Raw genomic sequence first — 24,151 nt, forward strand, 5'->3', positions numbered from 1 at the left:
GCCATTCCTTACATTCCGTAGAGAAGGTCACCTGTGGTTCCAGTCTGGGACACGGGAGTCCAGCGTTGGGGATCCTGGAGGTGGACGAATCAGAATCTATCACCTTCCACCTCTGGACAGGAAGAGGGTGGTCCCTCAGGTGTGCGCCATCCTCCTCCAGGTCTCCAGGGTGAGCTCTCGTGCACACTCAGCCCTCCTTGGCTGCTTGGGAGAACTGGCTTGGTGCTCTTGGAAGGCCCTGGTATCAACTGGCTCACTTCCATCCTGTCCTGGACCTCCGCTGCCTCCCTTCTCAGGAGACCAAGACAACATTCACCACAGAGGGCTGGGGGAGGACCCAGAGCCTGTGTGTGTGGAGGATCTAGAACAGTGCCTGGCACTCAGTAGGCATTCAATAAATGGTAGGTACCTAGAGGATCACCTCTGTGCTTATAACTAGTCTTGTCACGATTTCCTTTTTTGCTTGTGGACACTTGGAAAGGGGTCCCTAAATGGCGGGGTTTGTGAAGCCGTGAGGTTGGCATGAAGGATCCCATTCCGGGTTGCCGGAAGTGCTCTGTGTAACCGGGAGAAGTTGTAAGTGTCTGAGGAGGTCCTATTGATGTGCCCCCCACCCCAGCTGCGGCAGCATTGGCATTTGTCCCCTCAGGGTCCATCTGAGGAGCGTTCACCAGCCGCCTCTCTGGATAGTCTTGATCCAGGGGAAAGCAAGACCTCAGGGTCTGGGGGTAGGGTTGGGGGTGTGGGGTCTGGCCTGGGTGTGGCTAGAAACTCGAGGCTCATGGCTCCTGAGTTTTCTTCTAATGGAATTTCCCATCACTTACTGCCCTGCTGATTTCTGATCAATGAAAATGAAATTGCATCACCTCCTCAGAGGATCCACGTATGCCTGCTGCTTCCAGCTGTGTCAGTTCCGGTAAAGTAATCTCATCAGGCGTGCGAGAGGGTAATAGGAAATAAAAATAAAAACCCACAATTAGCAAGAGGCCTTGCAGCTGAGTAACACTTACCGTCCCAGAGGCAGAAGAGGCTGGGAAGTGGAAGGCTCAGGAAAGGGTCCCTTGTGGGGAGGGCGAGGGAAGGGAAGAGGAAGGAAAAGAGAATCCCCAGTGCTTTTCTCTCCTGCCCCCACCCTCTTCACCCAACGCGTGGAGAGTTGGACTTTCTGTTAGAGCTTCCACTGCTTGGCTTCTAAGGTCTGCAAAGTTACCAGATGATGAGCCCTTCTCTCTTTTTTAAGTAAACCTCTTACAAAGGGACACCAATTAAATCCCAGGACCCCAGGAATCCTAGCTGCTTCTCCTTTCCAGTGTGGGGGACTCCCCTGCTCTGTGCTAGGGAATCAGACAGACCAAGGTGGGATGACGTCAGGGAACGGTTGATGGATAGACTTCTCAGAGGTGGCTTGCTTCTCTTCTGCATTTCTCCCTGTAGCTCCCATTGCACACGTGTTAACACGAGGCACTGTGAAAGGACATTCGGTTACGTAACAGCTGGGCCAGGCTCCCTCTTGGTAGAGTGCAGTGGCCGTGTGTATATGGTTACCCCAGTTATAAGACCTGGGGAAGGTTGTCCACCACGTCTAGAATATTCTGCTGCTCCTGTCTGTGGAGGCCGGACAGTCACAAGGCCCAGTCTGAGGACGAGCCAATGTGAGAGGAACCAGGATGGGAATCCAAAGGGCAAACAAGGATGTAGAAAACCTGTTGGGTCACCTCAGGGGAGCCAGCAGAAATGCAACTGTATCCTCTTGTCAATGCAACTTATCAGGGACAGAAGAAATGCTTGTGTCTGGCCATGCCACTGGGTCTGGCAGTTTCATGGAGGCCTCTGTAGGACAGTACATTCTTCACTCAGGCCGGCTGGGTGGGTGGCGGGTCCTGTCGAGAAATGGTCTCAAGCCTTTTTGCGGTTCCTTTCTTGAATGACCCGCCTATCTACTGAGGGTGAGAACTTCTGAGGGTCTGACTGGGGGAGATGCACTAAAGTCTCAGTGTTTCCAGTGTCACATGGTTGAGGGCAGCTGCCCAAGCCTTATGCTGTATGAATAACTTAGATGTTTAAGCCCAGTGGAGATCAGGTCACCGTTAGCACGTCTGTGTTCCTAGGTAGGACAGTTGTGACATCAGAGCGGGAAGGTACCGGGAGGGGTGAGTGGTAAGTGTGTTGTGCAGTAAATCCTCACAGCTGCAGCTGTGTGATGGCCAGACCACGGCTCCTAGCACATGCTCACATTCCAGTAAGGGCCAGCTAGTGGGAGCCTGCATCAATAGGAAGGATGCTGTGTATGTTGTAGACACTCGATAAATATTTCTTATGTGAATGAATGGAAATCGTTACAGTGGCCAGTGGTGTTTTTAGATCGGCGTTATACTCAGGAGCTTCAAATTAAAGGCCGAGAGGGCAGAACCCCAGGATTCTCTGTCATTGAAGCCTAAGAAATTAGGCACATTAACCAGCCTGGCTTAATTTCATCCAGCTTTGGTGATGATCTAATGCCTGAAGTTTTACCTCCTGGCCCTTTCCAAGATGAGAGGGGCTGGTAGAACATTCTGGTGCAACGTTATGTTCATAGCTGCAGAGGTGAAAAGACAGCAGAGGCAGGCAGTTCCCAAAGGAAACCCAGCACATGGGTTTCACATGTGCACGCTCGCAGAAGTATGTTTCTTCTCTGCTGTCCTAGACACTTAGCATGGCGTCTTGATCTACATTGATCACACTTGATGACTCAGACTGGCAATTCCCCCCATGGGACCAGACATAACCAGGGTGTACAGGAAGCCATTAAGGAAAAATATGTAACCACACACATTCCCCAAACTCAATTGTTCGTTCTTCTCAGGGCTCAGATGAGAGACTTTCAAACATAATTAATCCAAGTATGGTTTAGCCTGGCCTTGGTGATTCTTCATAGCAGCTTGTTGGCCCAGAGGCAGCGCCAGGGTCAGTGGGAGGGGAAAGACCCCTGGATCATCTCTGCTAGCTTGGTGAGGGTGCTCTTGTAACCCGCCGTTGCTTGCTTTTGAGGGGGCGAGGGTTCCCAGTGGGATAAGGAGAGGGAAATATTTCTGGGTTGTTTTCCCAGTTACCAAGTCTGCTGTTTGAAGGAGCCAATGGGAAAGGGATCTCCACATGTTTTTCTAGATGAAAGGAACGGTGTAGGCAATGGGTTTTGGAACTGGCCTAAGGGAAGGGGGAAGCGGCAGAGAACCGGAGTCCAGGTTGCATTTTGTTATCCGTTGGGTACATACACCCCCTTTCCTTGATGTTGAGGTTCATCTTTCGAATTTGGAAACCTTCCACTCATGCTCAGAGGGGAATAAAAGCCCAGCCCAGCCCACTTCCACCTGTCTTGCAGGCCCCAGGGCCTAGCCGAGGTACCTGCAGCCTTCCCACTTTGCAGTAAGGAAGAAACTTGAAAACAGAAGTAACTCCCCAGCCCAGTGTGGATCTGAGGTGTCTGGAATCATCCATTGGTAAAATGAGTCTTGGCTGAGAATTCTGTGACAAGACGGCTGTCACTGTTGTGCTGTTGGAACAGGAAGGGTCTGTGAAGGTCCCAGTGGAGCCATCTGAAGAGGTGACATGGCTGCGTGGTGAGAGGCTGCGCGCGCGTGTGTGTGTGTGTGTGTGTGTGTGTGTGTGTGTGTGTGTGTGCGCGCGCGCGCGCGCGCGCACATGTGGCTTCATGTGTGTTGCCCTGCTAATGAGTCTTCAAAGGGGAGCTCTTGTTTGTTTTGTCATGGTGCCAATTTCTGAGCTTCATGCCTAAGCTACTGATGGTGGCACTCTGTATAACCTTCTCACGGAGAGGGGAAACTGTTTAGAGTCATTTGGAGGTTGGTTGCTGACAGTGGGGAAGGGCTTTCCTGTCACCCTTTTCTGACTTTCCCATTACCTGTGACAACTAGCTGGCTGGGTTATTGGTGGGGACACATCGTCCCTTCCAGGAGAATTGGATGGTACTCTTAGGTACCGGACATAACTGCCACAGGACTAGAGAAAAGCCTCTGGTGGTCTGTAGTTTGTATCTCACAAACCTGACATACATGAAAGGAAGCTGAAGGGCCCGCCTCTCGCTGCAGCCCTGTAATGTGAATGTAAACAGGGGCTCTGCCCAAGTTTGGATTCTCTGACGTCCATCTACACAGCCTTGAACTTCAGCGGTCTTTGTGTTGTCGAGAGGATTGTTCTGACGATGAAGAGAAATACCTAGGAGTTCAGGGACACTTGTGAGCTCCTCTTTCTGTTTCGTTAGTGAACTTGGCGTTGGTAACCTGTTCTACCAGACAGAAACCACAGTCCGCTCTCATATCGGCTGTACCTGATAGGCCCTCCCACCCCCCGAACAATTGCACTCAGGGATTTGCTTGACTTCTTAGATTTCTGTTCACACCAGACCTTTAGTAACTTTAGAATGAGAAAAAAACAATCTATCACCAAAAAGTACAAAATACTGAGATAATACTGAGAGAAGTCTTTCATGAAATTATTTTTATTATATAGTATTGTATCTTTTCTGAATGTGTGTGTATGTGTATGTGAATATATATGTATACATACACATGCATATATGTATGTGTGTATATATATGTATATATATGCGTATATACCCCCACTATTTAAAATCATTCTAGATCAGTGGTTCTCAATCTTCCAAATGCTACAACCCTTTAATATAGTTCCTCATGTTGTGGTAAAGTTATTTTGTCCTGATTTTATAACTGATTTTGCTAGTTACACATCATAATATAAATATCTGATAAGCAGCATATTTGATACTCAACCCCTGTGGGGTTTGAGAACCACTGCATGAAATAAAGAAAATATAATATTTATTCATCGTATGCTATATGTGTGGTGTGCTAGGGGATTTGCAGTGGCACAGCCAACCTTTGCGCCTATGTCTAGTTGTAGAGCTAAGAGCATCCAAGGTGAGGCAGCAGAGGTAATTTTATTGATGAACAGATCGGTGGGATGACTTCAGGGACCTGGAGAGGAGAGAACTTTCTGTGGGCTCCATCACTAGTCAGGGATTTATTGCCTAAGAGATACTTGATCACGTGTCTCCTAAAGGTCCAGATAAATTTTGTGGAAAGCTTGGAGCTGCAGGCATGGAGATGAGAAGTCCTAGGAGAGAGTAGAGAGCTGAGACAAGACCTTCCTTGGAAAGAACCACAGCAGGCGATTCATTGACGTACGGGTCCTCCCTAGCCAGGCTTTCTGGGATTTCAGTTTCCAGGGTAGTAACCTGGAAACACTCAGTGGAAAATTCCAGAAATAAACAGTTTATAAGTTTCACATTGTGGGCCAGTCCGATCAGTGTGGCAGACTCTCCTGCCACCTCCGTCCATTTGATTCGAGTCATGAGCCGTCATTGCGTCCAGGGACCTGTGCTGCACACACCACCCACCTGGCCATCCCTTGCTCATCCTCTCGGCCCCTTGGTTACCATGACGTGGAGCCACCCTTGCTCAAGTAACCCTTCTTTCCTTCAACAGTGGCCACAAGGTGTTAAGAGTAGTAATGCCCACAACTCAGGTATTGCACGAGGGAAGCCCGAAAGTGCTGCCCTTCAATAAAAAAAAAAGGCCCGAGTTCTTAGGGAAAGAAAAGAAAATCTGTGTACTGAGACTGCTCAGAGTTAGGTTGCAAACAGACTTCCTGTCAGGAACTTTAGGGAGAAGGGAAAGGAACTCATGCACATCTGCTGTTATACCACCTCTGACTGCAAGGGTCTTCACTGCCACAGATCGTTGCATTAAGATAGGAAACTCATTAAATTAGATTTGGTACTGTTTGTTCTTGGTTTGAGATGCCCTGGTGTGGAAGCTTGGAAATGAAGTGGTCATCACTGTGTCAGAGTGTGTAAGACCAGTGTGGAGAGCCCAAGACTGACTGACTAGTTTAGCCGCTGGTTCTTGGGGAGAGAAAGCACACACTGGTTTTTCTGTTTTTCTACAATCAAAGGTGGTACCAAAAGTTCCTTCCAGGGAGACGGGGTCAGACAGTGAAGGGGCAGCTCCCTTGGGGCGTGCTATGCCAGGACAGGTTGAGAGTGGTGGAGAGCCAGCCACTTAGAGACAGCTTGTGGTCTGCTGAAAGCAGGAGGGGCGGGTGTTCGAGCCATAAGTCCGGAATGGACATTTTGGGAGTCAGTTCGTAATTTCAGTAATTGAAACCACAGAAGTGGTTAAGGTAGCACATATTCAAAGATAAGAGCAGGGAGCCAAGGGGAAGAAGCACCACAATGCTTAAATACAGTAGGAGAGCCACAGGGAGGGCTTTCTGCGGGTTGCAATCCTAGTGAATTTTTATTGGAACGTATATAACCTAGAGAGCTTGGGAATGGGAAGAGGGCAGGTGATGTGGAGATCAGAGTGGGAGGAGAGCCAGGAGAGCGCATCAGAGAAGTGAAGTGAGATGATTTAAGGGTGCGGTGGTGAGCAGTTCCCAGTGCAGGGGAGATGGTAGAGGACAAAATAAAAGAGTGACAGCCCTTGACCCAAGGCGGGGCTGGCATGGGTAACCTAGGACGGAGAGGGGTGGAAGCCTAGAGACAGAGCTGTCCCCTTGCTCACTTGAGGGGATGCTTGACCCTCACCAGCAGAGGGACCAATTTTTTGTTTTGTTTTCTTTTAGTGTGGACTGATGATTCTTCTCGGGGGGGGTGGCGGGGGGGTGGCGTGACGTGAGGCCTGACATCTTTGCAGTTTCATTGAGTCCCACAGTTGGTTCTGGAACACAGTGGTCTGGTGTCCTCTGTCATCACTTAAGGGAGGGGGAGTCCACTAGAGACCAGGCAGACAGCTTCGGAGGAAGTGGAGCAGTGGCAGCAGCCACTGTTGTGAGTGTTGTGATCCAAAGAGCGTTGCCTGATCCTCGGTGTGAGTAGGTGGGACTCAAGTCCAGCTGTTCATGGGACATCGGGAGGGACCGACAATAGAGTTGTGTGAAACCTTTGGATTGGTCACTAGGGCAAAGGACGATGTACCTCACCGATAGCTGCAGATGTAGTCAATCTTTCCAGAAAAGGAGCAATGTCGCTATTGATGGTGTAGGAAAACTGGATGCACAGGGACCGTGGCTGGGGGCCTTGGAAGAACTTTGTTGGAAGACAGGCCAGCACACACACCAGAGTCTCGACTAGTCCTCTCTTTGGGGCCAGCCATCTTCCTCCTTAGGAAGTGTGTGCTAGGGAGGTAGAGTCAGAGTCCCATGGGGAAGTGCAAGGTTTGTAGTAAGAGACGCTACTGTGGTGTCAAAGGCTGATTTAGACCACCCTACAGCTCGTCTTCAGCCTTACAAAGCCTCTCTCTCCTCAGCTGCAGAATGGGTTCTTGCAAGGATCTAGTGAATAGACGTAGTTACTAAGGCGCTTAGAACCGCTTAGTCCTATGGGGTGGACTCCCAGCACAGCAGTTGCTTCTGTGTATGGCTTCTCTTCCTTTTCTTTCTTTCTTTCTTTCTTTTTTTTTTTTTTTTTTTGGAGCTGGGGACCAAACCCAGGGCCTTGCGCTTGCTAGGCAAGTGCTCTACCACTGAGCTAAATCCCCAACCCTGCGTATGGCTTCTCTTATGCACACAAAGATTCATGGGCATTTATGACAGTGAAATATTGGGGATCATTTAGCTGTCTGTTTAAATGTGGTAGTATTTGGTATAATTATGTCATATCTGTAGATGCAGCATCTCTGGAGCTGCGAGTGCTAACTTAGGAAGAACATTTGATGTCATGGGAAAACTGCATGCTAAATTAAGTTAAGAGAAACCCTTCCCCTTATAAGGAACAGGGCATCTGAGGTTGATAGAGAAAACCCGTAACTATAGATACACACAGAGAGGGGCATGGGAAACTGCCTGCCTCTCTGTGTTCTCAAGTCGTCCGGCTGGTGGAATCACAAGTGATTTTTACTTTAGCTTGAAGGCCTCTTTGTGGATATCAACTTTTATTTTATTTTGTTTATTTGCTTGCTTGCTTGCTTATTTATTTATTTATTTATTTATTTATTTATTTATTTATTTATTTATTTATTTATTTATTGTATATGAGTACACCATCGCTGTCTTCAGACACACCAGAAGAGGGCATCAGATCCCATTACAGATGGTTGTGAGCCACCATGTGGTTGCTGGGAATTGAACTCAGGACCTCCGGAAGAGCAGTCAGTGCCCTTAACCTCTGAGCCCTCTCTCCAGCCCCTCAGCTTCTTTACATACACACACCTATACACACTGAACTCACACTACTTTAATCAGGAGAAGTTATTTAAAGTAAATGAACGTCCTGAGGTGCCCGGTTGAAACTGGACTGGGCTAGATGACCTGTTTACATGCCATCTCCTGGCTTGCACTCAGCACCCCTGTAGCAAGGAGGAAGGAAGCAGAAAAGGGGTCTTTGAGGAGGACTTGGGAAGAGATAGAAAAAAGCTCTGGATGCTACCAAAGGAAGCAGTTAAGTGTTGGTTTTAGCTCGTCTGGGGGAAGAGAACTGAGAAGATACCCAGGGATAGACAAAGATGGCGGCACACGGCCAGGAGGAGGGTGGCTGAGGCGGCCAGGAAACGTGCCTCCTCTGGTTGAGGAAGAGTGAGGGGCTTCTCATCTCTGAGGCAGAGTGTGTGTGCTCATTGCTTTATGTAGATCAAATCATGTTCAGGCCAGCACAGCAGTGTCAAAGGATATGGTGGGAAGGCGTCTACAAGCCTTAGAGTGGGTGGGTAAGGAAGATCGAAGACTCAAGACAGTTATTGAGGGGGTGACTAAAATCCCAAATCCCTCTTTAGAATACTATAAAATATAAAAGCTGGCTTGACTTTTTATTTTTTCTTAAGTAGCTACAAATATAGTAAGTATTAAATGTTTTTGTCATAGAAATACCCCTCCCCCCCTTGTCATTTCCCATCAATGAAGTTCCCTGGACCATCAGCACAGACTGGGTTCTGACACCTCTCTCTCCCTGTCTCAGATCTCATGACTCCCCTGTGCCTGCCCCAGACCCCACAGCAATCAGAATGTCTCAGTGCCTGTGTGTTCCTGAGTCAGCACTTTTCACTTCCGGGTCCATTTATGTTCATGCCGCACGCAGTAAGGACACTACTCGCCAGCGTGAAGCTCGGTGTTCAGACTGTATTTTGGGGTCTTCTGGACAGTGGGCTCCCTGTTTCTTTGAAGGATCTGTGCAAGTATGTGTTACCTGGTCACACTTGCAGAATCCTTCTGAAGGCTGTTGGGAGATCATCGCTAAGCCCACGAGCCTCCCTTGTTTCTGGCAAGCACCTCCTGACTTTACCTTTAGCAGCAGACAGGAGTTATTATTGTGTAAAGCACAGAACGGTTCTTTCCCAGGCTCCAAGCAAAAGCAGATCTGGGCGTTACTTCTTTGCCCCTTGGATGAGATTTCTAGTGTTTTGTTTTAGATTTATGTTTAATTATGTATAAGTGTCTGTGTGTGGGCCTATGCCAGGAGTATGTTCCTGAAGAGGCCACAGGTATCAAATCCCACCCCACCCCACCCCACAAGCTGGAATTACAGTCAGCTATGAGCTGCCCAGTGTTGGGGCTGGGAGTTCAAAATAGGTCCTTACCTATTGAGCTATCCCCCCCCCCATGTTAGTACTTAAATTTTTTTTTGTTTTTAGTGTGGACTTATTAGGCTACCAGAATTCTTGATGAGGCTTCTGCTGCTGCTGCTGCTGCTGCTGCTGCTTCTTCTTCTTCTTCTTCTTCTTCTTCTTCTTCTTCTTCTTCTTATTATTATTATTATTATTATTATTATTATTATTCACTAAAGTAAGAAATGTAGCTAAAGGTTGTGATCTATTAGGTCGTGTGTGTGTGTTGTTGTTGTTGTTTTTGTTGTTGTTAATGTGAGATCCTACCCGAGTTAAGATGGTCTATTGATTTGTCTTCTCTAACCAGAGGGCTCTACCCAGAAGCCTCAGCTGCAGGGAGGGAAGACTGGTGTCCGTTCTGTTCTTCTCATACCTTCTTGCCCAGCCTTGCAGCCTCTGCCCTCTCACGAAGCTGTGCCAAGAGGGAATTCCCCGTAAAGATAAGGACCCGCACATCTGGGTGGGTTTTATAGTGCATGCATGCTTTCGGAGGGCTCTGTTCTAGATAGTTCTGTTTCCCTTTGACATTATTGTAGGTATAAAAGAAACAGAACAGAGAGAATCACCATTCGTGGGCAGGAGCAGTGGTTCAATGGTTAAAGAGCATTGATTGCTCTTCCGGAGAACCTGGGTTCCATTCTCATGGGGCAGCCCACAGCTGTCTGTTCTCCAGTTCCGGGGATCTGACGTCCTCTCACACACATACGTGCAGTCGGAACACCAGTGCACATAAAATAAAAATAAATCATTAAAGAGATTCCTATCATCTGTAGTCATCTCGCTACATATATGTGTGTTATACATACATGTGCATATACATAGTACACACTTGCACATGTTTCTCGTTAGTTTTTTTTCTTTTTAAATAGCAAGGTAGCCCATGATGGCCTCAAACTTAACCTTTCACAGCTTTCTTGCCTCTGCCTCCCCAGTGTTGGGATTGAAGGTGTGATTTACCATCCTAGCTCCTTATGCTGGTTGAGAATCGAGGCACCACGCCTCCCACCTCCCGCGTCCACGCATGTCTTCTACCAGACTTTATCCTGTGTAAGCCTGTGCCAGGCGAAGGCTCCCACTAACCCATCCACAGACCGCACCCAGAATTCCCAGTTGTCTCTCTTACGTTCTCTATGGGAAAAGAAAACCACAGAGGTTTGCCAGACTCGCCTGTCTCATCTCCCAAGTCACCTTTAATCGGAGACACTTGTCAATGCGTCCTTCTGTTCTGACGTTGGTGTTTCTGAAGAGCGTAGGGTGACCTGTAGATCTCCCTCAGTCTGGGTTCACCCAGTCTTCCTTGTCGATTGGATCCAGACATGATGCTTTTGGCAGGGAGTCAGTGCAGTGTTCCTCTCAGAGTATCCCATCAGGAGTTGCACAATGTCTGTCTGTCCCACTGCTGGTCACTTGATTAAGCTGGTATCTGCCCGGCCTCTCCCCACAGGAAGGTCACCGTTTTCTTCTGTAGTAAGAGGCTACGAGGGGAACTCAGATGTTAAAGAACGCTCTTCCTTAAGCACGAGTGGATGGGATATTATTAGGGCGATGACCACTGAAGGATGATTTCTGGACCTGACAGTCTTGCTTTCCTTGTTGTCAGTGTATGTATGCATTCCTTAGGTTTCTACCCCGAGGAAGAGCTTTGCAGTCACATCTGTGTGTTTCTTTGTTTGCATGGAGTTGTGAATTCTTTTTTTGTGCATCCTGTGTCAGTCCCTTGCTCTTACTCTCTTGCTCCAGTCATCCCAGGTGTGATTGACAAGAGCCCCTCCACCTCACTCAAGGTCACTGTGTCAGTTCAAGGTGCTCGTTAATGAGAGATGCTCCCAGCACATCGTAGGCTCTCCCTGCTTCAGCCTAAGCGCTTATCCAAAGACCGTTCCCTTTCTGTTGGCCGAGCATCTCTTAGTGTGGGAAGAGGTTGAGTCATGGTCGCCCTTCATTCTCGCTAAGTGTTAGAATTTATCTCACCACCTTGGTTGCTTTTCTTTTTCATCCATTATTTTATTAATCAGCTATCACATCTTGGTTGTCGAGGCTACAGAAGTGAGTCGGGTGGAGCCTGATCTCCTGTGTTCGCCGAGACACACGGGTCCACAGAGACTCAATGGCGGCATCCAGGTGACCTGAATCACTGCCTTTGACCAACTTCAAACTTACCTTGTAGCGGTTTCATCTGGTTAGTTGGGTCTCATGTTCCAAATGGTCAGAGTCCCCCACCCCACCCCCCAACTCCCACCCCAATTCTACTTTTTCATTTTTCCTGTTAATTTTCTTTGCCCTGCATGGTGGTGTGTGTCTTCTTGCTGTCATTCCCCAAGTTGTTGATTTAAATGAGTGTACTCGAGACAAGACAGCATCAGGTATCCAGCCAGTCAGTGGATGCCTCAGCGTCTATGCTGACTGGAAGTAATGGTATCCACCTGCTGTGGAATCATGCAGACTTTTCCATCTCAAGGACAAGATCTCTCAAATGATAAGCTTCAGGGTACCTCCTTGAATACTCTTAGCTGCATTTCTCCGAGTCTATGCTTGGATTATTTTATGTGTGTTCTCACTGGCCGTTTGCTGAGGAGCTCCCCTCTGCTGAGAGGTTTTCCTCACTCAGCAGAATCTGTTTGAACCTAGGGAGAGTTTTCAACATCAGATCACACAGGGTTTTTCTCTGTGTAATATCCCTGGCTATCCCGGACTCACTTTGTAGACCAGGCTGTCCTGGAACTCATAGAGATCCGCCTGCCTCTGCTTACCAAATGCTGGGATTAAAGGCCTGTGTCGCCACACCCAACCCATTCTTTTAACTTTGACATCCCCACTTCCTCCAAAAATGATGTGCACATACATCATGCTTCCCCTTGTCTGGCTTTGGAAGGCATTGTACTATACATGCCATGCTTCTTTCGGGTCCCCTCCTTTGGAGAACATAAGTTTCCCCTAGCATGGGACAGAGTAGCTTCACTTTAAATAATGGGTACATGAGTGCGCGAATGCATTTCCAGGCGTACAGTTTTCAGATTATGCCTTTTTCAGTTTCCAAGTTTATTATTATTACTGCATGTTTGTGATGCAGGCATGTGTGTGACAATGGATTAGTGCAGTGTGGTGCACATGTGTGTGAGGTCAGAGGATAACTTTTAGGAGTTGGTTTTGCCCTCCTACCTTTGGTTCTGGGGAGGGAAGAGCAAGTGCTTTTAGCCAGTGAGCCATCTCTCTGGACCCAACACTCCTAATTTATTTTTGTTTCTCCTCTTCTCTTTTCATTTAATTTTACATGTATATGAGTTCACATGCTCAAGGAAGCCAGAGGAGCCAGATCTGTAGAAGCTGGGCTCACAGGCAGTCATGAGCTGCTTGACAAGGGCATTGTGAGCCCAGCTTGGGTCCTTACAAGAGCTGCAAGCTTTCTTAACCACTGGGCTGTCTCTTCGCTCTTTCCTTCTTGAAAAGAAATCAGGACATTGGACCTACCGTCCACGGCTTTCTGTGGCTTCCCTATTCATGTGGTCTCTTCTAGATTTGTGATGCTATTTGAATAAACGAAGAGGGCCACCTTAAGTTGTCCTTTTTGGATTGGTAGGTCTGAGCCGTCTCTGATCTTGAAACAATCTGTGGGTACAGGAAGATCGAACGCAAACATTGGCTGTCAGGATGCTTCGACAAGAGGCATCAAAGAGTGGCTAAGAACACAGGTCCTACAGTGGCCCTCTGGCTTTGCTGTTTAAGCGGTCTCAATCTTCCACCTCTGAAATATGGGCATAAGAAGAGCGCCCACCCTAGAGTGGTTATGCTTGTTTCTGTTGGTGTTGCTTCTGCGCCTAACTCAGTAAGCGGTGATCTCCGTTATAAAGGCTTTGAGAAAGCTCTGGGAGGAAATGAAGTCACCTATAACCCCTCACCTTCTCAAATCTACCGTCCTACAATTTTTCTTAGAAATATATGATGATGGCTTGATGTTCAGCAGTGCGCACGTTACTCACTTTGTCGCTGATCCGCTTCCAATGCTTGCACATGGTTTCTTTACCGTCACCAGCCTTGTAACATGTTGAATTCCATGAACTGTAATTTCTTTAGCCTCTGTTTTTGCCCGATTATTTCCATCTCTCTCTTTTTCATAAATCGCATTATGAACAATTTCATATGTCCACACATCTCTTGGGTTGTTTCCTTGGAATAAATTTCCAGAGTGGAGAAATTGCTAAGTCAGAACAGGTTGGCAGCCTGTACTGTACTGTGCAGGGCCCGGGTCCCGGGAGAAGGGTGATCCTTACATTTTTCCCTAGGGCAGGGCAAGGAGTCCCCAGAGGACCAGCCATCTTTGCCTGCTGCCGACTTCTCTGGTGATGCCCTGCAGGTTATCCACAGAGGCAACAGTTTCTTTTGCTGTCTCTATTCTCTTTGTTTTTCTTGCTTTCCCCCCTTTGTTTCCCTTCTTGGTTTTCTGCCAAACAGCCCCTTGTGAAAGGACCGCCTAATTAACCCTGTGCTAATTAACAATTTAAAATTACACAGTGTGACTGTTCATGTTTAATTCGCTGGGAGCTGAAGCAGCCGCAGGAGCCCCCTCCCCTTCCGTAGAACCTCACACCCTTACTCAGCCTACCAGAACTGTGGCGTTTCACTCCTCTCTCCCCACCTCCCCCTTCTCCTTCATGGAAGAAGGCAGAACTTTCCTTACAACAAACACCCTTTCAGTTTAAAGAGGGAGATAGTTGCCAAGATGAGTGTGGTGGACCTGGTAACATTTTATCTTTCTGAAGCAATCTTTTAAAGAGGTTGATATTTCCAAAACCGGCAGTGGGCTTTAAAATGGGGAACTGCAATACACACACACACACACACACACACACACACACACACACACACACACGCCCCTCTCCCTCTTTGTATTGGGGGATTCTTAAGGTGCTTCTCAAATGGCTGACTTAAATGCTCTAAGCAGAGCAAAGGAATGAGCAACAGTGTGTGTGTGTGTACAGATGGCTTGCTGGATCCCTTCCGTGTCTACCCTCGAATTTTGTCCTTGGAAAGATGTGCTTTATAAAATCTGAACTGAATTCCTGAACAAATAGCACTGAGTGTAGTATTGAGGCCATTTAAAGGGGAACCTGGGGGAGCGGCCAGGGGAAGAAGAATTGGCCCACAGCGAGGGTTGAGAGTTCCGGGTGAGCCCGACTGGAGTGCCCGTGGGATGGGGTCAGGGCTTGAGGGGTGGGCCAGGGGGCTGAGGAGAGATTTGTGAATGCTGAGTGGCAGGGCTTCCCGTGAAAGTGTGGGGACCCACTTGGTTCCCAGGCCGCCCTCTGTAACTGAAGAGCATTGATTTTACGGGAAACCATGTTTACAGACAGAGTGCTGATCGACCTGCGGAGTTGACTTCTGGCTCCTTAAGTAAGAACTACCTTTTTCTTATTGACTGGCTGATAAACAGAGCAAGCACACTGGGTGGGAGAGCAGTGGATGCCCCGAGGCCCATGAGCTGCCAGACTGGGCAGGATGAAGAGATTGTTTCACGTCAGCGCACCCCCACCCCCTTCCCCTGTCTATTCCTTCTTCCCGCATCTGCTAGGGACTGAGGCTGAGGCGTGCAGCCGGCCTTTCTGCCCTCCACCCCCTTACCTGGCAATATGGAAACCAGGCACAGACGTGGTGACGGAGACGCTGCGAAACTGCGTCTCAAGCTTTAGTTCAGGTTCCCAGGGATGACGTGGACCTGACAGTTTGGCGTGGGGTGTGAACTAGGAGCCTGCATCTCTCAGAACAGTGCTATTCATGGGGCTCCTCAAAAGGTTTGGCTTGCGGTCAGTCAGTGGTCAGTGTGCATGGAGGAGAAGGCCTAACGCAGGCAGCCTGGGTCTGGAAACCGGGTTCTCTTTCCCACCTGTGTCCTTATGGACCTCCCTGAGATTCACTCCCCAGACCCTGTGCCCCCAGCTCTCTGTCTTTCAGAATTAGTCACCTGCTTGGGAGTAGAGAACAAATTAAAGGGGATATTGTTTCGGTTGTTGTTGTTGCTGCTGCTGCTGCTGTTGCTGCTGTTGTTGTCATTGTCATTGCCTGTTTTTAAAGTCTCAGCCCCTTAGCTGGCCAGTTCATGGAGGAGGAGGAAGAGAGCCCGGCAAGCAAAGCCCACCAATTAATTGGTAAATGCTAGCAGGTTTCTCTGGCCCAGCCCAGGCTGGAGAGGAGATTGGCTTTGCTGTCAATAAACAAGTCCCTGGTGCAGCATCAAAGCTGTTCTCCTTTATCAATCGTGGCCTCCCCTTCCCGCATGTTCCTGTAACTTACCAAGCATTTATGACATTGATTTTACAATCGGGCTGTTAACCCTCCCGCCCCTTCAGACCCGCCATCCTTTTGGGCTTGAACTGTCAATCAAGTGTCATCTAGCCAATCAGGGGACGTCCTTAGGAAGAGCCTCCCCAGATTCTCACCTAGATCCCAGCTAAGCCTTATGGGAAGTCCTGTTTCCTTTGCCACTGGGGTTGGTTTAGCGTGACGATTTGTTTCAAACGAGCACGTCTTTTCTGAGGCACACAGAACTTTTACCATCGCAGAGACCGAGGTTATCAGTTGATCAGACAAGTGCGTAGGTTGCGAGTCGTAAGCCAATCATGGCACGTCCTTCAGAAAAGCGATTTCTTTGGAGGCTCCTGCAAGCCTGCCTTCTCCTTCTTTTCCCGAGGGGGAGCTGTTGGCTCACTATGCAGTCAAGCCTGGAGGAAATGCAAAAAGACAGGGTTGGCAGGAGATGGAGGGAGATGAAACCCAGCCAAGAGCTTTGTCTGCTGCTTATGAATGAGCTAGATGGCAGAGCCCGGGACAGATGGCTTGGGGTCCGAGGGTAAAAGACTGGACTCGGAGAGGTGCCGAGCCACCTGTAGGAGAATGGCAGCAAGGCGATAACCGCCCCTGCGGTGGTGTTGCAGGAGCCGGGCAGCCCTGTGATCTGTTGCTACCTTCCCCGGGGATGTGAGTTCTCAGAGGGCAAGTTCAGCTCAGTAGCACTCCGGAGTCGGAAACGGAAAAGCCCTAGGGCTGAAGGACAGCTGCTGGGGTAGCAACCAATAACTAAGAGTCAGCTGTGGAAGCGGGCCCTGCTAAGCCCAGCTGCCGGCTCTGCCTCTGCAGGGGAAAACGGCCCCATGCGTGGCACACGGCGAACGGGCTCCCTGCAGACGAGCTGAGGTATTGCTCCCCAAGGAGGCATTGGCCCATTCAAAGTCTGGCCAGTCTCATCCATGCTGCTTTCCTAGTTTCAGTGTGAAGTGTGCTGAGCTCCAGACAAGGAAGCGTTTCTGGTTTGGGAGGAAGGAGGTGGGAATTTGGGGCGTCTTCTCTTGAGTTTGATGGTCAGAGTCGTGGCACCGGACTCTATTGAGATTTACCCTGTAAGGTTCACTGCTTGGGAAATGTGACTTCTGATGTTTCCGAGGCCGGAAGGGGAGGAATCTGGCCATTGGCCCCCCTTGGGCCCTTTTCAGGATGTACCTAACACTTTACCTTTGCCCTCTGACCCCGAAGACCTTTGAACTTACCAAACCTGACACTCAGTCATTGAAAAGTACCTCTGATTTCTCTACATCACTGGGCACGTCTCAGCCTGCCAGTCTCTTTCTTCCCCTCATCCTCACTGGTGTCCCCCCCACCCCCACCCCTTCCCGGTGTGATCAATCAGGTACAGATGACTTCATGTAAGTTATCTGTATGCGCCAAGGGCCCTTTCTGTGACCTCACTGGATACTGGAATGATGACAAGCCTCTTCCACTGAGGCTCCCTGCCCCGCCTGTCTCGAAGCCCTGATGGCACCGAGTGGAGATTCCAATGGGTTTAGCTGTACAGTGACAGCGTTTAGTCTAAAGGGCATATCCCTGACCACTTCCCCATTTCTCCCTCACTGCATGGACCGGGCTGTGTCGTCCATGGTGCCTGCTGCTTGCCCTCTCTGTACTGCACTGTGCAGGGCCATGTCCCCCAGTCTGCCCTCTGCCCTGCAAGCTTTTTGAGTTGTGGGTGTGGACAGAAGCTTCTTATAGCACCCCATGCAGGGGGACTTTAGCCTCGGCCCTCCTAACCTCTTTCCTTTCTTTCTCTCTTTCCCCTCTCTCCCTCCTCCCCGGCCCTTGCCTCCGCCCTTCAGGTCCGATCCGTACTGGGTGCAATGAAAGCTCCACGCAGGCCTTACCATGGAAGGCTGTGACTCGCCCGTCGTCTCGGGGAAGGACAATGGGTGCGGGATCCCTCAGCACCGGCAATGGACTGAACTCAACAGCACCCACCTCCCCGACAAACCCAGTAGCATGGAGCAACCCACAGGCGAGAGCCATGGGCCCCTGGACAGCCTGAGGGCCCCCTTCAATGAGCGCCTGGCGGACAGCAGCACCTCCGCTGGGCCGCCCGCCGAGCCCGCCAGCAAGGAGGTCAGCTGCAACGAGTGCTCAGCCTCCTTTTCCAGCCTCCAGACCTACATGGAGCACCACTGCCCTGGCACGCATCCCCCGCCGGCCCTGCGAGAGGAGAGCGCCAGCGACACCAGCGAGGAGGGCGAGGAGGAGAGCGATGTGGAGAACCTGGCCGGGGAAATCGTCTACCAGCCAGATGGCTCCGCATACATTGTTGAGAGCTTGAGCCAGCTGGCCCAGAGCGGGGCCGCGTGCGGCAGCAGCAGTGGAAGCGGGGGCGTCCCCTCGCTCTTCCTGAACTCTCTCCCCGGGGTGGGGGGTAAACAAGGGGACCCTTCGTGTGCTGCACCCGTGTACCCGCAGATCATCAACACTTTCCACATAGCCTCATCCTTCGGGAAATGGTTTGAGGGCTCAGACCAGGCCTTCCCGAATACCTCAGCCCTGGCGGGGCTCAGCCCTGTCCTGCACAGCTTCCGCGTTTTTGACGTGCGACACAAAAGCAACAAGGATTACCTGAACAGTGATGGTTCTGCCAAAAGCTCCTGCGTATCCAAAGATGTCCCCAACAATGTGGACCTGTCCAAATTCGATGGCTTTGTGCTCTACGGCAAGAGGAAACCCATTCTGATGTGTTTCTTGTGCAAACTCTCCTTTGGGTATGTCCGTTCATTTGTGACCCACGCGGTGCACGACCATCGAATGACCCTGAGTGAAGAGGAGCGGAAACTTCTTAGCAATAAGAACACCTCCGCTATCATCCAAGGGATTGGCAAAGACAAGGAACCCCTTGTAAGTTTTCTGGAACCAAAAAACAAAAACTTTCAACACCCTTTAGTTTCCACAGCTAACCTCATAGGCCCCGGACACAGTTTTTATGGTAAATTTAGTGGCATTTGCATGGACGGGGAGGAGGCCCTCCCAGCTGGAGCTGCTGCTGGCCCTGAGCAGCCCCAGGCTGGCCTCTTGACCCCCAGCACCCTCTTGAACCTTGGCGGGCTCACCAGCTCGGTCCTGAAGACCCCCATTACCTCAGTCCCCCTGGGGCCTCTGGCTTCTAGTCCTACCAAATCCTCAGAGGGCAAGGACTCTGGGGCAGCTGAAGGAGATAAGCGAGAAGTGGGGGATCAGGACTGCTTCTCCGAGAAAGTAGAGCCAGCTGAGGAAGAGGAGGCGGAAGAGGAGGAAGAGGAGGAGGAAGAGGCGGAGGAGGAGGAAGAGGAGGAAGAAGAAGAGGAAGAGGAAGACGAGGGCTGCAAAGGACTCTTTCCAAATGAGCTGGAGGAGGAACTGGAGGACAGGCCCCCCGAGGAGTCTGGGGCCACGGCAGGTGGTGGCAGCAAAAAGGACCTTGCTCTCTCAAACCAAAGCATTTCTAACTCCCCCTTAATGCCTAATGTGCTCCAGACCCTGTCGAGGGGCACAGCTTCTACTACTTCTAACTCTGCTTCTAACTTTGTTGTCTTTGATGGTGCGAACCGGAGGAGTCGTTTAAGCTTTAACAGTGAGGGCGTCAGGGCCAACGTGGCAGAGGGCAGGAGGCTGGACTTCGCTGACGAAAGTGCCAATAAAGACAGTGCCACAGCACCAGAACCAAATGAAAGCACAGAGGGCGACGATGGGGGCTTTGCCCCTCATCACCAGCACGCTGGCTCCCTCTGCGAGCTTGGGGTCGGGGAGTGCCCCTCAGGTAGCGGTGTGGAATGCCCCAAATGTGACACGGTCCTGGGCTCCTCACGCTCGCTGGGTGGCCACATGACCATGATGCATTCTCGTAACTCGTGTAAGACGCTCAAGTGCCCCAAGTGCAACTGGCACTACAAGTACCAGCAGACACTGGAGGCACACATGAAGGAGAAGCACCCGGAGCCCGGGGGCTCCTGCGTCTACTGCAAAAGCGGGCAGCCCCACCCGCGGTTGGCACGAGGCGAGAGCTACACGTGTGGTTACAAGCCTTTCCGCTGTGAGGTGTGTAACTACTCCACAACTACCAAAGGCAACCTCAGTATTCATATGCAGTCTGACAAACATCTCAACAACATGCAGAACCTGCAGAACGGAGGGGGCGAGCAGGTCTTCAGCCACAGCGCCGGGGCCGCAGCAGCCGCCGCGGCCGCAGCTGCGGCCGCAGCCAACATTGGGAGCTCCTGCGGTGCCCCCTCACCCACCAAACCAAAAACCAAACCCACGTGGCGGTGTGAGGTGTGTGATTACGAGACCAACGTGGCCAGGAACCTCCGCATTCACATGACCAGTGAGAAACACATGCACAACATGATGCTGCTTCAACAGAACATGACACAGATCCAGCACAACCGCCACCTGGGCCTCGGCAGCCTACCCTCGCCCGCCGAGGCCGAGCTCTACCAGTACTACCTGGCCCAGAACATGAACCTGCCCAACCTGAAGATGGACAATACCGCTTCAGATGCCCAGTTCATGATGAGTGGATTCCAGCTGGATCCTACAGGGCCCATGGCCGCCATGACGCCTGCTCTAGGTGAGGCTAACCCCTTCCCTTCGGGCTTGTGTGTTTTCACCATAGGAGTTTCCCAGGGGCCAAGCATGTAGAATTGGTTGGGGTAGACCTGTGTGTGAATTGGTTTTGATTTTTTTTTATCTCAATTTTTTTTAAATGGAAATGTCTGACTATCCAGAGTTTTCCCTCCAGGGTTTCTCCCCACGCCGCATGTGTACATATGGAAGATTTTATGGGTCGGACAGAACCATAATTGTAGTCTGGCTACGTAGGGCCAGGATTAAAACTCAAATGTTGCCTCCAGTTTTTTTGGCTTGTGGTCAACCTTCTTTTTCTGTTTACAGTCTTTCTCTCTTCTCTTCCTCAATTTGAAAAATTGCCACAATCACTCAAAACTCTTGGGTTCCATTAAATATTTATCGAAACTTACAGGAAACTATAGCTGGGACCATCCTCAATAATTTAAACAGCGACAATCATGGTTTCAGTTGGAGCAATTGGAAGCTGTAACAAACCTTATTGAAACACCCAAAGGTTGGTTCTGTGCCGAGCTGGGAACTACCCAGGGGGATTCCCTGAATTCTCTTGTGTATTTTCGAGGATCTTGATGAAAGAGATACATTCTTATACTTTCTTATTTCGGATGAGTTGTTGATTAGTGTAGTTGGGAATTAATTAGGAATTAAATTGCCCTGGGGACACTGTCATGAGTATTGTGATCAATGAAGAACTGAATAAATTGTAATATTGTCCATCAAAGAAAGCTTAAGTTTCAATAGCAGTTGGATACTAGCTTAGTGGGGGTTGCCAGGAGAAACAGTATCTTAGAGAAGCTGGGTGACCTACCTGCAGGGTTTTAAAGGTCAGCTTTCTGCCACTGTGACAAGTGTTTGAGGTGATGGGTATGTAAAGGGAAATAGTTTTGTCTCATGGTTTTGGGGGTTTTAGTCTTTGGTCAGTTAGTCCTATTGCTCCGGGCCCTGTGGCAAGATCTTGTATCATAGTGGGAATACTTGGAGGGGGGGCATTGATCGATTGATCTGAAAAGGAGAGGGAGGGGCCAGGGTCCCATATGACTAGAAGATTCACAACTGGGTCCCATCTCTGGTTTACCACCTTCCCATAGTGACACAGGCTGGGGACCAAGTCTTTAACACATAGGCCTTTGGGGACTTTTTTTTTTCAAACCACAGTGCCAATTCTTACTGATAAGCTTGACACATATATAGTAGAACCAAGAGTGTGTGGGATCTGGGTGCTGAGGGCTGTGGGTCATGACCAGTGTTTTGACCAGGAAAATACACTGTTTGAAGGTTAGTATGATGGTCAGGTCCCTTTTGTCCTCATGAAGTGGGTCCCAACCTAACTTCCATTCCCTGACTCTACTGTCTAGGCCTTCTGGGATCCGTAGAGAGAACGTTAGTTAGCAGCATCCTATGATTGGCATGGGAATGAATAGTGTTCTTAGCAACAAAGCAAGTGCATACCTTGATTTGGGTGTGGGTTAAGCAAGCACCAGGAGGCCAGATTTCACCAGTACTCGGCTCTCTTTATTTTGTATCCTGTTGCAAGGGAGCTGTTTCCCAGCATCCATCTCATTCTCCCTGCCCTCTGCTTCCCTTTGAATTCATGACATTTGAACCTTGTTTTCTATTTTGAAATATTAACCTGTTGATCTTTTATGACCAAATGACCGACTGGTCAACCACAAGGGCACAAGAATCCCTTGTTCTGTTTTGTCCCCAGAGTGAACCCGTGCACCCTGGGAAGGGTGGGTGCTGTGTCCTAGTGCCTTGAAGCCCATATGTCCTCCTTTCCCTCTCTCCTCCTCCTCTTCCTCCTCCTCTTCTTCTTCTTCTTCTTCCTCCTCCTCTTCCTCTTCTTCTTCTTCATCCCTCCCCCTCTCTCCAACAGGAATCAGTTTTCCCATCTTTGAGACAATAATGTTTTGGTAGACTAGACAAATCTTCAGAAGGAACTGGGTGTAGCCCTTATACCACAGAAACATAGAAACGGGATGAACTCATACTGACAAATCAGGGTCTCTGGTTCCCTTGAAAGTGAGTGACTTCTCCTTGAATCCCTCAATTGGGGACATCTTTTAGTTTATTTTCTATTTTCTACCTAGTGTCTGTAAGTCCCAGGGGGTCACCGCAGTTGCCAAATACAAAAGAAGCAAAGGGACAGTCCTTGTCTTCAGACCCACAGAAAAGAGCCACTTTATGTCCTAAGAGTAGAGCTGTCCCTTCTGAGGATCTTGCCCGCCTCAGTCAGGAAGGCCTCTTGAGTTCTGAGCACCATGGTTGGAAGAGGTGGGTCTTCAGAGGCACCCTGCCCTTTCTGTGGCTATGAGGTCCCGTCCTGGTGAGGAGACTCACAGTTGTTCTGTGTTGCAAGGCCGAGTAGGTGTGGGGATGAGGTGATGTGTTCAGAAGATTCACAAAGGAAGTGGTGTGGCCTCCACAGAAGGAAGAAGATAGGCAAGTAGAAAAGTTTCAGTGGCACCTGCCGCGCTGTGGTCAGGCCATCGGTGAGGTGGCTCTAGGGTATTAGATATGATTGGGTTCTGCTGTGGGGCAGAAAGGGCTTCTGTGAAATTCACTCTTACTTACCAGGTTACCCATGCTTTCTCCGACAGAACCTTCTCTTTAGTGGCCAGATGCTTGCTCTGGATCTGCTTCTGTTCTTGAGGATGTAGAGGAGGCGGTTACACCCCTTGGTCTGGTCTGACTTAAAAATGGGTTTGCCACCATTTGTAGACAGGATATTAAGCCATATGAACCTCCCTCCCAAGCATCCCTGTAGACTCTCAGGTCTAGCACAGAATCAAGGAGTGGCTCACCGGGTCTCTTTTGTGCTTCCCAAGTAACCAGGCATCTTGCTGGTAACAGAGCACTTGCTTGGGGTTTAGGAAGCCACCTGCCTTCTTCCTTTGCCTTTTGGATGTGCCCTTTAATTCATGCCTCTTGAGGTCGTGCTTCTGAGTGGACTCCTGTGCCAAGCTGTGAAGTCCAAGTTAGTTGAGTCTCTGTCACTGGTACATGGTCTTTCCCAAGGCGCACATAGGGCTCAAGAGGCATGGCCTGCCTCCGTCTTACTCAAGACAGGCTCCCAAATGCCTGCGGATCAAGTGAGGGTCATCTAATTCACTGGAGTTGAATTGACTGTGTGGACTTGCAGGATTCTAACGCCTTGGCCTATCTCCAATGTGGAGTCTTGGCAGGAGTTCTGCTGTGCCCTCTGTCACCCCGATTCTGCCCAGCGCTCGCCACTGGGCCTGTGAACCAGGGATGGGAAAGGTCTTAAATCTCTCCTTCCGAGGGCTTCTAATGCTCATCCAGGCATCCAGCAAGCAACAGCCGATCTTCTCTGTAGAGCGGTATATAGATGCACTGAGGCTGTGTTTGAAGAGTTGGGGAAGATTTGATGCTTCACATGGTTCACATCAGAAACAATATACATTTGCTCCTTGTCTCGCCTCTCTGGGCAGTTTTCCCTTTGACCGAGCACTGAGTAGTTTTGTGGATATTGTCTGCGTTGGTCCCTATGAAGGATGGGATTGTTTTTGTTTCTTTTTTCTCCCTCTCTTCTTTCTTTTCCCTTTCTTATTTTTCCCTCTTACCCTAAAAAGAAAGTCGTGGTTATGGCTCCTCTTACT

General features: G+C 49.6%; 1 protein-coding gene across 11 annotated transcripts in view; it reads left to right on the forward strand.

Moving 5' to 3' along the window:
- Positions 1-24,151, forward strand: part of Zfhx3 (zinc finger homeobox 3) — a 1,006,519-nt gene that overhangs the window by 822,097 nt on the left and 160,271 nt on the right. For 7 of the 11 annotated variants that reach the window (XM_063278047.1, XM_039098313.2, XM_039098314.2 and 4 more), the window contains 1 exon segment: positions 17,753-20,514. The exons of 3 other annotated variants lie outside the window; for them this stretch is intronic. In XM_063278047.1, coding sequence (XP_063134117.1) covers positions 17,799-20,514 — 2,716 coding nt within the window. In that variant the 5' untranslated portion in view covers positions 17,753-17,798. 11 annotated transcript variants of the gene reach the window in all.

This window comes from Rattus norvegicus, chromosome 19 (assembly GCF_036323735.1).
Source record: "Rattus norvegicus strain BN/NHsdMcwi chromosome 19, GRCr8, whole genome shotgun sequence".
Lineage (NCBI taxonomy): Eukaryota > Metazoa > Chordata > Mammalia > Rodentia > Muridae > Rattus > Rattus norvegicus.